This window comes from Meles meles, chromosome 10 (assembly GCF_922984935.1).
Source record: "Meles meles chromosome 10, mMelMel3.1 paternal haplotype, whole genome shotgun sequence".
In the NCBI taxonomy this organism is placed as follows: Eukaryota; Metazoa; Chordata; class Mammalia; order Carnivora; family Mustelidae; genus Meles; species Meles meles.
Genome location: NC_060075.1, coordinates 64,418,304 through 64,434,802, shown reverse-complemented (window position 1 = coordinate 64,434,802; position 16,499 = coordinate 64,418,304). Strand labels below are relative to the sequence as shown.

Sequence of the window (16,499 nt, the reverse complement as noted above, 5' to 3'; positions counted from 1 at the left end):
ATGTTAATTAAAAAATAATTTAAAAAAAAGTAATGATGTACTACCTGTTGGCTTTTTGAATTTAAATAAATAAAGAAAAGGAAAAAAAAGTTACTGCAATATAAAAGAGCTCTAAAGGATACCCTAAAGCTGAGGGAGAGTATCCAGGGAATGACAAACTTGGAAGACACTCCCCCCCCCCCCGCCCCCCCCCCAGTCCCCTGGCCAAGGCTGGAGTTCAGACGGTAATGGAGAAGGTGTAGTTGGAACCTTTTAGGGAGATGCTTACTGGTTTGCCTGGGTTAGAACTGGGTCTTTAGTTCTTGGCAAGTGGGTGTCTAGGCACAAGTTGGAGAGGGAACTGGGGCACCAGTGTGGTGTCTGCAGTATGTGGGTCCTTGTTAAGAGGGCCATAGAAAAGTGATCTTTAGGCTAGGTTTGTGAGGTCGCAGAGTCAGTAGTTGCTGTATGTGGCTGGGGCAGAACCCTGGCAGATGCTCTTCATCATTCCTACTGAGAAGTGCTTTCCTCCTGTGCTCTCTACCACTTCTACTAAGATAGCTTAATATCGTGCTCACTATAAAGGAGAAATGCTGAAGGGGTTTTGTCCATTATTGCATAGCAGGTATTTAAGGTGGATTTGGAGCTGAGAGGCAATAAATTGATAACTGGCACAAAGACCTATGTTTCTTTTTTTTTTTTTAAACTATACTCATACTCATCTTTATTACTACATTTGAGCAATTGTCATCATAATTATGTTGACATTTTTCATGTTTTTGACCAAGAGACTACCATCTGGGTAGTTTAAGAGTAGTTCCTGCCCTCTTATATTTTATGGATCATTACCTACCTGACCTCACCATCCCGTACCCCATCCCCTCCCGTAAAAGAGAAGTACTAAAATATATTAAGTTTTTTATTTGGTGATGTTGTTTTTTATTTTGTGATTTTTTAATTTTGTGATGAACTATTTCAGTATTTTTAAAAAATATTTAATATACATGAATGATAAAATAATGTATATAAATTTTCAGCATTATTTTCCATATTTTAACATTGAAAAGGATAGGATACATTTTATCCCAAAATAAAGATAATCTTTAAAATTTGATACATGTTACATTAGTAAAGTCAAAAATATTTTTCTTATATTTCCCTCAGTTGGTGGAAAGGCCCCTGAGAAATGTTGCCATACTAGTTGTTGGGATAGCATAGAATCTACCATGGAATCTTGGAGAACCCTGTGTGTTGATGTGTAGGACAAATGGCTGAAAATCTTAGCTCTTCTTCCTCATTGCACATCCAAAAAGATGAAATAAAATATGAGGCATAACAAGTGACTTGATGTATTGACATGAATCTTTAGTCTCTATCATAGACCTGGCCATTATTTCATGTTTGGACTGACTTGGGCCCAGAATTAGGGAATTTAGTACAGCATATATTTTTAAGTTGGACTGCATATATTTGAGTTCTGGTCTTTTTTTAATAACTGGGATTATAGGCATGTGATTTAACCTTTCAAAACCTCCATTTTCTTAGTACTTTTGAGAGGAAAGAGGTGGTTCCTATAGAACAATACAGTTGTTCTGGAGCGTAATAAGTAGTTTATAAATGTCTCCTTATTTCTAATGCTGCTTCTATTGCTTTTCCTATCACCAGTATTCCATTTCCTTAAGATGATCATAGAGTACCAGCTGTATAAATTCCTTCTGGTAACTATTTTGTCCTGACAGTTGAAATTTTTGGTGATAAATTGTGGTGAATAAGTAAGACAACTTTGGAAAACACAGAGCTTCCTTTTAGGGAAAAGAGTTTGTTTTACCTCTTCTCTTGTTCATAATTTGAAAGTTCTGTTGAAAAACTGTACAGTATCTGCCTTTTCATGCTATTATAATCCACAAAATAACTTGTAAAATTGTTTCTGAGTGGAGAAAAGAGAGGCCCCTTTAATTAGATTCACTGAGAAATATTTGTACTGACTCTTACGGATCTTACCTGTAGATACTTCCCTTGATGATACAGCCTGGCAGAAGTTCTTTTTATAGTATTTGAACATTTTATTTGCATTGAGGCACACACTCATCTATAGGCTATGGTGGAAATTATAGGTCTTGATATAGTTTGAAGGGTATGGTTAAAGCTTGATATACTTTGATTCAAGGCAAAAAAAAAAAAAAAGAAAATTTGACAAGTCGTTTAGTATTCTAGCTTCAGTATGGAAAAGAATGAAAAAGGTATTGAAACTGTGTATCACATAGGCTAATTAGACTTTTTCCCCTCTGAGTCTGATGGGAGCCATAAGTTCTACATAGAAAATGATGTGCTTTAATGTGTGGAAACCATCAGCACTTTTTGTCATTAAATTTTATTTTAAAGATTTCATTTATTTATTTGGCGGAGACACAGTGAGAGAGGGAACACAAGCAAGGGGAGTAGGAGAGGGAGAAGCAGGCTTCCCACTAAGCAGGGAGCCCAATGCCGGGCTCAATCCCTGGACCCTGGGATCATGACCTGAGCTGAAGGCAGATGCTTAACGACTGAGCCACCGAGGCGCCACTGTCATTCTTTTTTTTTTTTTTTTTGTCATTCAATTTTTATTCCGTTCCCTAAGAAGAGTATTTTACCCTGTCTCAAGTGGCTTCTATCTACCTGATTATGGGAAGTATTAGATAGGCTCTAATCCTTAAAGATTTCATGCCTAACACTGTGCTGCAAGTACTTCATGTTAAGTAATAATAACTTTCAAACTGCCTTTGTGGTGCTTCGTTCCTCAGAGTCATTTAGTAATTGATTATTGAATGAATAAATGAAAAATGAAAATAACATAGTGGAAATGGATTTATTTTACATGTCGTAAAGGCACTACAAATACAATGCATTTCAAAATCAAATTTGGTTGATTAAAGTAGTTTCCGTTCTGAGTCCTAGATAAGCCTAGTTAGTTTGCTTTTTTAAAATATGTGTTTTAAAGGATATATTACTAGTTTCCATGCTAGAATGACGATTTTGACTCTTCATTTTTTGGTGGTTTTATGTGGTGCTTGTTTTCTTTTTCCTTTCCCGAGTCAACATCTGTCCTTATGCTCCAAAATGAATGTTAAACTAGCAAAGATTATTCCTTTTTGATTTCTTCATTTGTCTTAATTACAGAGTTCTAAAGTATGTACTATTAAACAAATGAACAAAAAATTATTCACAACAGGTATTAAAAGGGAAAAAAAATTGTCTCAGCTGTTTGATATGCATTTTAATAAAGACTCAAGTTGACATCCTCACATCAGTGGTTGGGGAAATGATACACTTGTGTGCCAGTCACACTGAAATGGCAGTTTAAATCTGTAGTACTTGCATGACTTGTACTAAAACATTTTCAGAAGGTCAGTATGAAGCAAGCAGCCAGCTGTTGGGTTTATCAAAGATAAACTCCTACAGAGTACAGTGGCATTTAATACACCAGTGGAGCATGAAAAACCTGTGCAAATTAAATGAGAAAGCAGCTGCTTGTTGAAGATGTGTATCTTTATATTGAACTCCACAGGATGCATTTGGGAAGTTGGATTAAAACATTTTATCAAGAAAATCTCAAAATTTTGGATTTTCTTCTCAATAAAAAAGATAATTTCTAAAGATTTGTAACTGTTTTTCCCAGTGCCTCTATAAAATGATTCTTAGTCTTACTCTTTGAAAATTTATAGTGTGTCACAAAACACAACCATGTAGCCGTCATAGCCTCTCAAGCTGTGATAAAGCAGAATTTATTGTTAATATAGTCACAAGGTTAAGAGAGATTTGCTATCTCATGTTTACCTTCTTTCTCAGAGAAGTATTGTAGATCTGTTTAAATTTCAAAATCCGGTGATCCGTATATTGTGTGGTTGTATATGAACAGAAAGGGCTCCTAATGCATTTCAAAAGTTTCAGCGCAACTTTCAAAAAAAAAAAAAAAATAGAATCAACTCCCCTTTTAGTTTTGAGCATTCTTTGTTTAGTGTTGCGCATCATTCAGACTTAAAAAAAATACATGGGGCATGTAAGTTTTAGTACATAGTTTGTATGGTGAACAGGTGAGTGAAATAGGACTTCCTTTTATTATTACAACTGTTCTGGACAGTCTTCAGGAATCAGTTTTAACCTGGAGAGAATGTCAGGATGAACACCAAAAATTGTTTTAAAGTGTTCTGAAGGACTATTCCAACAGCTTTTAGAAAAAAGTAACAAGGAAGAACAATTTTACCTAATTACTGCAGAATTACTGCACAGTTCTTAAATTAGATCCTTACTTCTCAGTGCTTAAAATAATGAATGTGAGTACCTTTCCACGCATAAGAAAATGATGTTTTGTTTCATTTGTGTAGTGGTTTTGTGCAAATATTTAAGAATAACAGGTGAGTGCAAAGAGCAGTGAATTGAAGTGACAGGCAATTATAGTTGTTCACTCTTCGCTTTGGCTAAGTGCTGAAAACTGCTTATTGCAGTTGTGCTTATTCCGTATTCTTCAGTTATGTGAGATTCTGAGATCTGACCATAGAATTCTTTCAGTAGTTATTTGAGATGGCACATATTTTATGTTTATTTTCCTCTTGGGCATTTTATGAAAGGGTTTGATAGCAAAATCATATTTTCTCTCCTCATAGATGGGTTCACATTGTATGTGCCCTGTATGTTCCTGGAGTAGCCTTTGGAGATATTGACAAATTACGACCAGTAACACTAACAGAAATGAACTATTCCAAATATGGTGCCAAGGTGAGACAAAGTTTTCTTGATTGTTTAAAAGAGAAAAATTTTACCTACTAGTTCATATGGTTTTTTACTAATGTCAGTATCATTGTTGAGTATAGAAATGCTTTTTCTTATTATACTATCTGTAGAGCAGTTAGCACTTAACCATCTATTATTGATAGTAATATTCCCCAAAAGCCTATAATTTATAAATTCTTCCATGCATTCTTAATTTAAAGTAACTTGTAGGGTAAAATGATAATTGATTCTACTTCCGTTTCTGTGGCATTTAGCACCCTCCTTAGCACATACGAATTTTCAGATCAGTCATGACTGAACAAATACAAACCTATTTCTGACTTTACTTTTCAAGTGGAATTTACCAAAATTATGAAAAGAGTACAAAAGGCACCTGATGTTTTACTTAGAATTGAAGGAGTGTTGTGTTTTGTTTTTTTAAAGACTACATAATCTGTTCAGCAACCTGTCAGCTTCACGTTTATGAATTGGTTTTTATTGCTTGAGCTTTAGGATTATAAGTGATAAAAATGCACTTATTAATTTAAATTTAGGTATAAAATCACCACAGACATGCCTGTAATATTAGAATGAATTAGGCACTGATAACATTCTCTTCCATTGCTGTCTTTTGGGAAATTGGGAAGGAAGACTCTTGAAAAGCATTAGTAACATATTAAAGTGGGATGGGAAGCTCACAGGTTGTTGGAAAATTCTGATATTGAAAATTCAAGAATTTGACATTTTCTGCTGTTATATCCAGAATATCCTTCTTAGGTTCTAACCATCACCTGCATCCCTCACCCTCCAGCCTCACTCCAAAACTCTTGTGCTTCAGTTTGGGTAATTTCTATTGCACTATCTCAGTGTCCCTCTCCAAAATTAGCTAAAGTCCCCGAGGAGAAAAACAGGCCCAAGCACTGAACTTACTTTCCTGGTGCTCAGGTAATTTTATACTATCTTGTTATTTCTTTGATGCCTTTAAGCTATAGTTAAAAAAAAAAATTGTCCATATTTTCTAGTTTCTAGCAGGATTCGTACAAATTACCCAGTGCACCATTATTGGAAGTGAAAGGTACTGCTTTTTGATAACAGTTTCATAATTCACACAGAGCCTAGAAGGGACCAACTTAAGTAATTTTCAGTGACAGACATTACTATCATAAATACAAATCTACAAGCAATGAAAAACACAGGGACCAGATATTACTTCATATATCTGAAGCCAGCAGTGACCTCTGAACCAAAAAAGAGAATCATTAAATATGCAGTTGTGACCTGATTTTTCATTATCACCTTTTGTTTTGATGACCAAGAAGTGGAGTAAAAAATAATGTATTCTCTAGCTCATCTGTTAAATGAGCTCTTCTAGACCTATCTATCCATTTCCTAATCCTGGTTGCTTGCTTGCTCAAGTTCTCAGTTGCTTAGTTCCCTAGCATTTTAAATGATTCAAGCAATTGAGAAAGATTCCATTTTCTTTATTGTTCTATAGTCTTCTCAAGACTTTATGGTCAGGAAAATTTTCCTTGTATTCACTCTGAAATCCCTAGCTCAACCTTGTCATATTACATTGAATTAGTTTCGGAACTATCCTGAACAATTTGGTTCTGTTTCTTCATTTCTCTTCTTCATTTCTCTTTCTTCCTTCCTCTCTCCTGTCTCATTTTCTCTCTCTTTTTTTGGTTTCATGTTTAGATTGCTATTTGCTAGGATTTTATACCATACACCTTCTACTGTTAACTAAAAAAAGACACATAACCAAGCAGTAGAGTGTCAGGATTTGGGTGTGTTTTCACATCTGTGCCCAGAGTCCTGTTCTTGCTGTTTTCATTCATTGCTCATGTGTCACTTTGGTGCTGTCTACCTACAAGATAGTCAATATGTACACTGGTAAAATGACATTTTTAGTATCTTTTGGAACTTCTAAATTTTTTCTTTATGTTTCCCTTATATTTAATTTACTTAGAATGTATTTACTATAAACAGTTCTTTAATTGTCAATTGGCAGTCTTTCAGAATTTAGCAGGTTTTTCTTTTATGAAGATTATGATCACTAGAGTAATTTATATTTTAGACCAGATTTTTTTTTTTCTTTGTGGGTTAGATAGTGAAAAGGATAAAGTCAGTTTGAGGGAATTGGGAGCAATCTCAGGTTTAAACTAACTTTTAGTTTTACAGTTTTTCCTTTGTATTCAGAAAGGATGTAATTGGCTATAATATCTATCACAACAAATTAAATTGTTTACTTAAGATTACTTTTAATCTCTTTAAAGTATTTCTCTTTAATTTAATAGTATTTAATTCTCTTAAATGTATTTTAAAAATACATAATTTCTTGGACTGTGTTGCCTAGATGTTTTGGTGAATTTTCTCTGGCTTCTTATTTTCTTAAAATTTCCAAGCAGTATTATATTGTTTAAATCAGTATAGGTTAATAGTTAAGAACATGGACTTTAAAGTAAGATTACCCAGGTTTGAATACTGACTTGGCAGTTACTTTTTGTGTTATTTTGAGGAGATTTCTTAACCTGTCTTCAGCTCCGTATTCTCATACGGAAAATGGAGGTAATATCTCTTCCACATATTAGAGTGGAAGGTTCCACAGTATGGTTACATATATTAATATTTGTAAAGTGCTTAGAATAGTGTCTAGCACATAATAAACCTTCAACTTATTATTATTACTGTCATCATTATTATATCAATGGAATTTGGTTTATTGGAACTATAGAGAGAATTTTTTCATATAAACTCTTTTCTTGCCTTTAATTACTGTTTCTATTAATATGCTATTGATTCACTATTTGTATCTTATGGATGCTTTGTATGAGAATGCAGTCTTGTCCTAGAGATTTTTATTCTGAGATTTTCCTATTATTCTGTTGTAGGAGTGTAGCTTCTGTGAAGACCCTCGTTTTGCTAGAACTGGAGTTTGCATTAGCTGTGATGCAGGGATGTGCAGAGCCTATTTCCATGTGACCTGTGCCCAGAAGGAAGGTCTGCTTTCAGAGGCAGCAGCAGAAGAGGTGGGATTATTTAAACTCATCGTTGTTGAATATGTTCATAAGATGTCTTATGACTATAAATGTACCACAACAGGTGGGCATCATAAAAGAAATTAACAAGCTTATTTTAAAAGTCTTTGCCCAGATCACTGATCTAAAATTCCAAAAGTAAACAGTCTATGAGTTTTTTCAGTTTGAAAGCTAGTTAAACATTTGGAAAATATGTTAACTAAAATTCTTATAATGACAGATATATCTGACAGATAAAATGAAACATAATCCAGGTTGTTTTAAAGCATTAAAATGTCAGCAACTTGGGAAACCTTACTTTTTCTGTAAATAAAGTCATTACCCCATCTTCAGTATCTGTTTTTCTCTCTTTACAATTGTTTTTAATTTTATAATTTTCCTTCCAGGTTTATTAGTTTTAGATTAAATAGTCAGTTGTTTTCAAAGTATGTTTTGGGGACTCCTTAATATTCTTTCAAAGGGTCTATGAGGTTAAAACTATCTTTGTAACAATTATGAGAATGGTATATATATATTTTTACTCTTAATTCTCTTATGAGTAATAGTGTATATTTTCAGAGATTATATAACACATAATAATATAACATACTAAATGTGGAAATAGTTTTGAGAATCCAGCTATCTTCTTTTATGTGGGCTATTTAGATGTTAAAAAGATTTGCAAAAATGTAAAACAGTGCCACTCCTCTCACTGAATTTGTGTATGTAAATTAGAATATTTTTAATACAAATGTTATTTATCTTAACATGTGATGGGATTATTATTTTAAAATGAATAAATATACTCAAATTTTATTTATTATTTTAACTTCTGATATGGGGACTATCTATAAATATAACTCACATACACTCTTTTGGGCTCCAATAATTTTTAAGTCTTAAGGAGTCCTGAGACTAAGTTTTGTTACTTCTTTAACTTTCTTATGTAGGCAGGTATTTGAGTATTTGCTTGGTAATTCTTGCTATATATTCATGGTGGATCTGTGGTATATCCAAGTCTCTCGTTGAGTTTCTTCTTTTACTGGTTAAATTTTTGTGTCATATAAAAACATACTTATTATATTGGATCTTTATCTTACCTGATTTAATTCATAGACAGGAATCAAGTGAAAAAGATAATCTGATGAAAATTTGTTGTGTAGATTTACAGTGATGTATTTTTTGAATAAATAAATTCTATAGCAGTTATATGTGGTACATAGTTTTGTACCAGTCTCTGATTCTTATGAATTGTATTTTGATTGATTGATGAAGGGTACTGGGTAAACATTGAACATTTTCACAGCTCTTAGGCAGACACAGAGGTATAATGAATTATATAATAGGGTTGTGTGGATTAGTTATTACTACAACTCAGGATGGTGAACAGAAGTGCTAAGGGGGCAATACATGTAAGAGTTAGAAGACCAGGTAATCCCAGGTGAATACTTAAGATCACAGAATCTGTTAGGTTATTACTGTACTGTGGTAACCTTTGAGCTTTGCAGTCTGGAAGCTCCTTTGTAGCTCTTTCTTTTAGAACTTATTGAGAACTTTACCTTTCATACTATGGTAGTTTGGGTTCCTTTGTATAGCACCATTCACCGTTTTTTGGGGGGTGGGTAGACAGTAGCTAAGGAAAATATGTGAAGTTGGGGTGCCTTGGTGGCACAGTCATTTAAGGGTCCGACTCTTGGTTTCAGCTCAGGTTGTGATCTCAGGATCATGCGATCAAGAGGCCATGGCTTTACTCAGCGCAGAGGTTGCTAAAGTTTTTTCTCCCTCTCCCTCTGCCCCCTCCCCCGCATACTTACACATGTGCCCATACATGCACTCTAAAATAAATAAAATCTTTAAAAAAATAAAAAGAAAATGCATGGAGGAGCCGTATACTGCTGCCTTGTTACGTGTATTTTGGGGGGGAAATGATTTAAAACATATTTGCATGTTTCTGGTATCTTGTTATAAAATAGAATTGGAAAATTATAAAGATTTCAGAACACTTTTTTAAAACCCAAGACTTTTTATGAATCTATATCAGTGAGGTTTGCTCTTGGCAGTAATCATTCTGTTAAAAGAGGTTCTTGGCTACTTCTTATGGTTGTGCTTCTATAGACTAAGATTCATGTAATATAATAGTATATTTAATTAAGAAACATTTTAAATTAAAACAGATCTATTGTTTGTGAACATGCCTTCTGTTTCAGTTTTCTATGACATTCTAGAAATCTTCTTTCCCCCTTTTTAAAGACTTGTTTGTTAAGCAGGATTTCTTCTTAATGGCTGTTTTATATAGGCAGTAAAAGAAAGGTTGAAAAAGAATTAGTAACCTCAGTTTCATCCTGTGACTTCATATACCTTACCATATTTTAATGATTTTTTATAGCCTTCTGACATAGTACTTTATCTCATTGGTGAGGATCCATTTGAACTTTCTATTCTTTCTGATCCACTTTGTGAAAATTCCAGGTTATTTAGAATATTCAAACCATGTTATGATGCAACATATTTATTACTAAAACAGCAATAGCACAGATTCAGTTATGCTGACTGAAATTTATGTGATTATATTTCACACCATTTAGTTAACCTTAAAGTTACTTATATTTCATGTAAAAAATATGGTCGTTTCTTCTCTGATAAAGTATGATTTGTCATACTCTGTTACCATGTAGAAAATTCTCTTTGAAACAATATAAGATTACAGATTTTATTGATTCCTTTTTTTGCATAACCTTTGACTTAATGGACTGGAATCATTCATGGATTAAATGTCAAGGGCTCAAGTTAGATCTTTAGTTATTGAACTGATGCCTTAATATTGCTGGGAAAACCACAGTTGGTAGGAATGGGCTCTTGGTGGATCCAGTAATTTTACATGAATTCATCAAGAAGTTACATAGCTTAAAACTTGACATTTTATATGAGATCTTCAGTAATACCTTTATTTGGCTATTAGGCACTTGGTAACCTACATTTTTATTTTAAAAAGTCTTTCATTTTAAATATATATACATTTATATTTAAAATATATACCTTTGGTGTATCTGTATCAACTGTATTCAACTATATCTTTAGAGTATGTCTAGAATATGTCCACTTCTTAACAAATACATTGCTGCTATCCTAGTCCCAATAGTCCTTGTCACCTGAATTAATAACATCCTAACTCTTTCCGTACTTTTCTTTGCCTTTTTAGGACAGAGGGTGGCAATTTTTTTCTCTGAAGAGCCAGATAGTAAATATTTTAGGCTTTTTGGCCCTATCATTTGTGTCACAACTATTTAACTTTTTGCCATTGATTGTGAAAACTGTCTTAGAGAATATGTAAATGAGTAACTATGGTTGTGTTCAAATAAACTGTTTCCAAAACAAGCTGGGCCCAGATTTGGCTCTTGAGTCATAGTCTACCAATCCTTTTCTAGAGAATAGAGGACCATTTCAGTAACAACTAATGCTGTTCCTTTAAGATCTAAGTCAGATCTGCTCACTTATCTGATCAAAACCCTTCAGTGGCTTCCTATCTGATTCACACTAGAGGCCAATTTGTTTGTTTGTTTGTTTGTTTGTTTGTTTTACAGTGATTATAAAGTTCTGTGTGATCTGGGTTCATATTACCTTTCAGACCTCATCACTTCCCCTCATTCGATCTCCCTGGCCTTTTCCCTTCTCCTGTAATGAATGTGTTGGGTAAGCTCCTGCTCTGGGCCTCTGTACTTGTTTCCTTGCATGGGCTGCCCTTCCCTCACATATGTCCTCATGGCTCATTCCCTCACTCTTTACAAATTAATTAATTAATTAATGATTTTATTTATTTATTTGACAGAGAGGGTCACAGCGAGAGAGGGAACACAAGCAGGGGAAATGGGAGAGGGGGAAGCAGGCTCCCTGATCCCAGACTCTGGGATCATGACCTGAGCTGAAGGCAGATGCTTAACGACTGAACTGTCCAAGCTACGCTCTCACTTTTTTTTTTTTTTTAAATTTATTTATTTGACAGAGAGAAAGATCACAAGTAGGCAGAGAGGCAGGCAGAGAGCCTGATGTGGGGTTCGATCCCAGGATCCTGGGACCATGACCTGAGCTGAAGGCAGAGGCTCTAACCCACGCTCTCACTTTTGTTTTAGATCTTCATTCCATGTCTGCTTCTCATTGTGGACTTTCCTGGTCACCATGTCTAACATTGTAAACTCTCCCTCCATGATACTTTCTAATCCCCTTTCCTGCTATTTTTTTGCCGTCTTTTTAGTACCTAACAACTGTCCAGTATATTGATTCTTATTTATCTTGTTTATTGTCTCTCACCTTTATTAGAACATTGATTTATGAGGAGAGGGGTTTTTTTGTTTGGTTTCTCTTGCTTTTCACTGCGTCTTAGTCATTAGAATACAAGTTGTGAGGGAGTGGTCCCTTTTATCAGTCAGGTTTTGTTTGATCAGCTCTTTAGCATTATTGGCTTTTGGGGTAAGATTTTATTTTAAAAAATAATTCTAGGGTACAGTTAGTTTTCAAATCATCATTTTGTGTTGTAGTATTTTGCATATATCCTTTCCCATTTATTTAATTTTCTATTTTTATAAAGGCATTGCCTGAGGGTATACCTTTGTTATACTTTTTTGTGGTATTGGAATAACTGTTTATTCACACATGTGTCTCTTTATCTTTTTGGTTTACATAAGATGATGTTTCCTGCCATCCCAGCTCAGGGAACTATTAAAACATGTGTTAGCAAATAGGTCACTTTCACTTTGGTACTTTTCTAAGGTAAGCTTATTTAACCTTTATTTAAAGTTTAACAGTAACAGGTATGATGTATTTGGGGTATATGCAGAGTATATCAATTTTTTAAAATAGTCTATATAAGCTCTATTATTAGACACGTACCTGGACAAAATTATTTTGATTCTTATGATTATTCTTTTTGCAGATATGAGTTTTTTACATTTTGATGTTGTTACATTTTTTATTGTTGCATTTTGCCTTACTGATTTTTTTCTTTTGAATTAACCTGAGAATACTAATGAGCCAGTTTTTCAGTACATTGTATTCTTTCTCTTAGTTCTTTATACTAGGTGTTGCTGTGAGTTTGCATATGAATTTATTTGGTTTTGTTGTGATTTTGTTTGTTTTCATCTTTTGACCATCTTCACCCATTTCTCTCCTCCCATCTCTTTCTCTGGCAACTACTGGTCTGTTCTCTCTATGAGCTTGCTTTCTGTGTGTGTATGTTTTGGTTTTGTTTGTTTGTTTTGTTTATGTGTGTTTTAAGATTCTACATATAAGAGGGATCATATAATATTTGTCTTTCTCTGTTTGGACTTACTTATCATGATGCCTTTGAGTCTATCCATGTTGTCATAAATGGCAAATTTCATTTTTTATGGCCGAATAATAGTCCATTGTATAATCTATATCATAGTTTCTTTATGCATTCATCCATTGATGGACACTTAGGTTCCATATCTTGTTGGTTGTAAATAATGCTGCAGTGAACATGAGGGTGCATATATCTTTTTGAGTTAGTGTTTTCATTTGCTTTGCATAAATGCCTGGAAGTAGAATTGCTGGCTACATGGTAGTTCTACATTTAAATTTTTGAGGAACCTCCATACTGTTTGCTATACTGGCTGCACCAATTTACATAACTAACAGTGCACAAAGATTCCCTTTTCTCCACATGCTCACCAGCAGTTGTTATTTTTTATCTTTTTGATAGTAGCCATTCCAACAGATGAAAAGTGATATGTCATGTAATTTTGATTTGCATTTTCCTGATGATTGATGATGCTTGTGTGTCTTCCATATACTGGTCGACCATCTGTCTGTCTTCTTTGGAAAAAATATTCTTATATTCAGCCCAGTTTTTAATCAGATTGTTTGGATTTTGTTTTGTTTTGTTTTGCTGTTGATTTATATGAGCCCTTTATGTATTTTGAATATTAGCCCCTTACCCAGATACATTATTTGCAAATATCTTCTCCCATTTAGTAGATTCCTAGATTCCTTTTCATTTTGTTTATGGTTTCCTTTGTTGTGCTGTCTTTTTAGTATAATGTAGTCCTACTATTTATTTGCTTTTGTTGCTTTTGCTCTTCATGTCAGATTTTTAAAAATCATTGCCAAAACCTCGATCAAGTAGTTTTCTGCCTTTTTTTTTTTTTTCTAGTTTTATGGTTTCAGGTCTAATGTTCACGTCTTTAATCCATTGTGTAAGATAGTGGTCAGGTTTCATTCCTTTGTATGTGGCTATATCCTTTCCCATTGTATATTCTTGGCTCCTTTGTTATAAATTAATTGACCATACATGCATGGCTTTATTTCTGGGCTCTTTATTCTGTTCATTGATCTAAAGGTCTGTTTTTATGTCAGTCTGTTACTGGTTTTAATTATTGTAGCTTTGTAATACAGCTTAAAATCAGGGTGCATGATGCCTCTAGCTTTGTGTTAGCTTATTAACTGGTTTGGTTTTTATCTTACAGATATCATGAATTATGTAACTGATTTTATTAACTCCTTTAATTGTCTAAAAATTCCAGAGCCACATTTGGAGTCTAATGCCAATATGCATGGGGTCTTTAAGATATATCTTGGCTGTTTATCTTCTTATGTTGCGTCTTACTTAGTTTTTCAGCGGCAAGTAATAGACCATTTATAATGACCTAACAGTAATGTATTAACTATCTCATATGACAGGAGGTATAAACATACGTAGTTCTGGGGTTTTTTTAGTGGCTTAACAACCCAGTCTATTTTATCCTTCTATCCCATCAGCATCTTTATGGTTTCCTTTTTTGTTCTTGTTAAGCTCGTTGGTGTCAATATTGTTGGAATGATACAAAGCATGCAGTATTGTTGGAATGATCCTAAGCACTTCATTTTGGAATTCAAAAGAAGAGAACAAGGGTTCTCTTCTTATTAGAAATGAAAAATTTTCTCATATTTTCACTCCGGTAGATTTTTCCATTATCTTATGTCAAAACAGATGACAGAAATAGAACTCAGCAGGCATTTATAGAATATGATTATATATCCTTCTTGAATTCACTTTCCTAAATCCAGTTATGTTAAGAGGTAATCTATATTTTATTTAGTAGTGAAATAAGTGACTTCGTAGCACTCAGTGAAGTCAGTCAGTCATGATCGAGAGCCTATGCATATGTGCAAGGCACTAAGGTAGATATTGGGGTGGAGAAGTCTGTCAAGGAGCATAAAAATAGCTTTAAGGCACAGTATTCACCTATGTGGGGATAAATAGTATGACATTAAAAGATGTCACAAGTGTCTAGTATGGGCAGGAAGTAATATAAATAGGGATAGAAATTTCCATGGAAGAATCAGAAACTTCAGCTGGACTTACTATTATTTATTTATTTATTTTTTTCCTTATCTATATTTCACCTTATCTGTATTTTACCTTTAGCTATTTAAGGATTAGTATGTTTTTTTCTCATTCATTCGATATATTTATTCAACAGATATATTTACCTACTGGTTTTAGGCATTGTTATAGACCCTATGGAGATGGCAGTGAGGAAAACAGACAAAACATATATATTTTTTTAAACACATATTCTCTAAGGAAGCTTACATTTGAGTGGCAGGTGGGGAGAGGACAGAAAGTAAAAAAGTAAGCAAAAAAAGAAAAAAGAAAACAAAATGCAACATTGTGATAAGTACTGTAAAAAAATACAAAGTAAGGTGAAACATTTAGAGAGTAAAGGAGGTAGGGTAATGCTAGGTAACATTTTATTTTACTTTATTTTATTTTTTAAGATTTTATTTATTTATTTGATAGAGAGAGAGAGAGAAATCACAAGTAGGCAGAGAGGCAGGCAGAGAGATAGGGGGAAGCAGGCTCCTCCCTGCTGAGCAGAGAGCCCAGTTGGGGGCTTGATCCCAGGACCATGAGATCATGACCTCAGCTGAAACCAGAGGCTTAACCCACCCAGGCACCTCAAGATGACATTTTATGACAACATGTAAGGATGGTGGTAGTGGGCATATATTTATTTGAGAGGAGAGCATGACAGGCTGAGGGACCAGAATATGCAGAGCCTGAGATAGGAACATGCTTGGTTTGGGGACCAACAAGAAGACTAGTATGGCTGGTACAGAGTTAGGGACTAGGACTGGTAAGAGGGGAGGAAGTTGCATAGAATACCATGTAGGACTTGGAAGAACATGGGAAGGACTTCGGATTTTTTTTTTTTTTTAATGGTAGCAGTATGTTTTGTATGCTTTTGAATGCCTTTATAGGTGGAACATTCTAGTTTGCCACAGACCCTGAAGTTCTTCTATCTTCATTATTTTCCCCCTTCTACCAACATCATTTCCTTTTGTCTTATAATTTTATAGCTTCTTGGAAGCCTCCTTTAATCGTTTATGTTTATTGGTATTGTTTCTCAAAGCATTCTCATTTAAAACCTTTGCCTTAGATTTACTGAATCCGAATCTCCCAGAGTTGGGCTTTACTTATCTCTCTTTAGAGACCTCCTTAAGTGAATCTGATCAATCAGGTAGTGGCTGGAAAAGAGAAATCTTACTTATTAGTCATAGATCTTGGGTCAGCACCTTAACCTCTCTCATTTTCAGTTTTCTGTCCATAAAATTGATATTAAAATAATAATTCATCTCAAGTTGTAGTGATATAGAATAAGTGAGGTAGTATATAAAAGGCACCCGTGCCTGGCATATAGTCGACATTCAGATAAATGTTTTCCCTTTTCCATTGGGAACCTTTCTTGAAAGTTTTATTTC

The 16,499-nt window shown here is 34.1% G+C and overlaps 1 protein-coding gene across 6 annotated transcripts in view; it reads left to right on the top strand.

Annotated features, from left to right (window-relative positions):
- The window catches only part of PHF14 (PHD finger protein 14), a 206,284-nt gene that overhangs the window by 40,168 nt on the left and 149,617 nt on the right, over window positions 1-16,499 (top strand). For all 6 annotated transcript variants that reach the window (XM_046020322.1, XM_046020321.1, XM_046020326.1 and 3 more), the window contains exons 6-7: window positions 4,620-4,731; window positions 7,617-7,754. In XM_046020322.1, coding sequence (XP_045876278.1) covers window positions 4,620-4,731; window positions 7,617-7,754 — 250 coding nt within the window. The remainder of the gene's footprint in view (window positions 1-4,619; window positions 4,732-7,616; window positions 7,755-16,499) is intronic.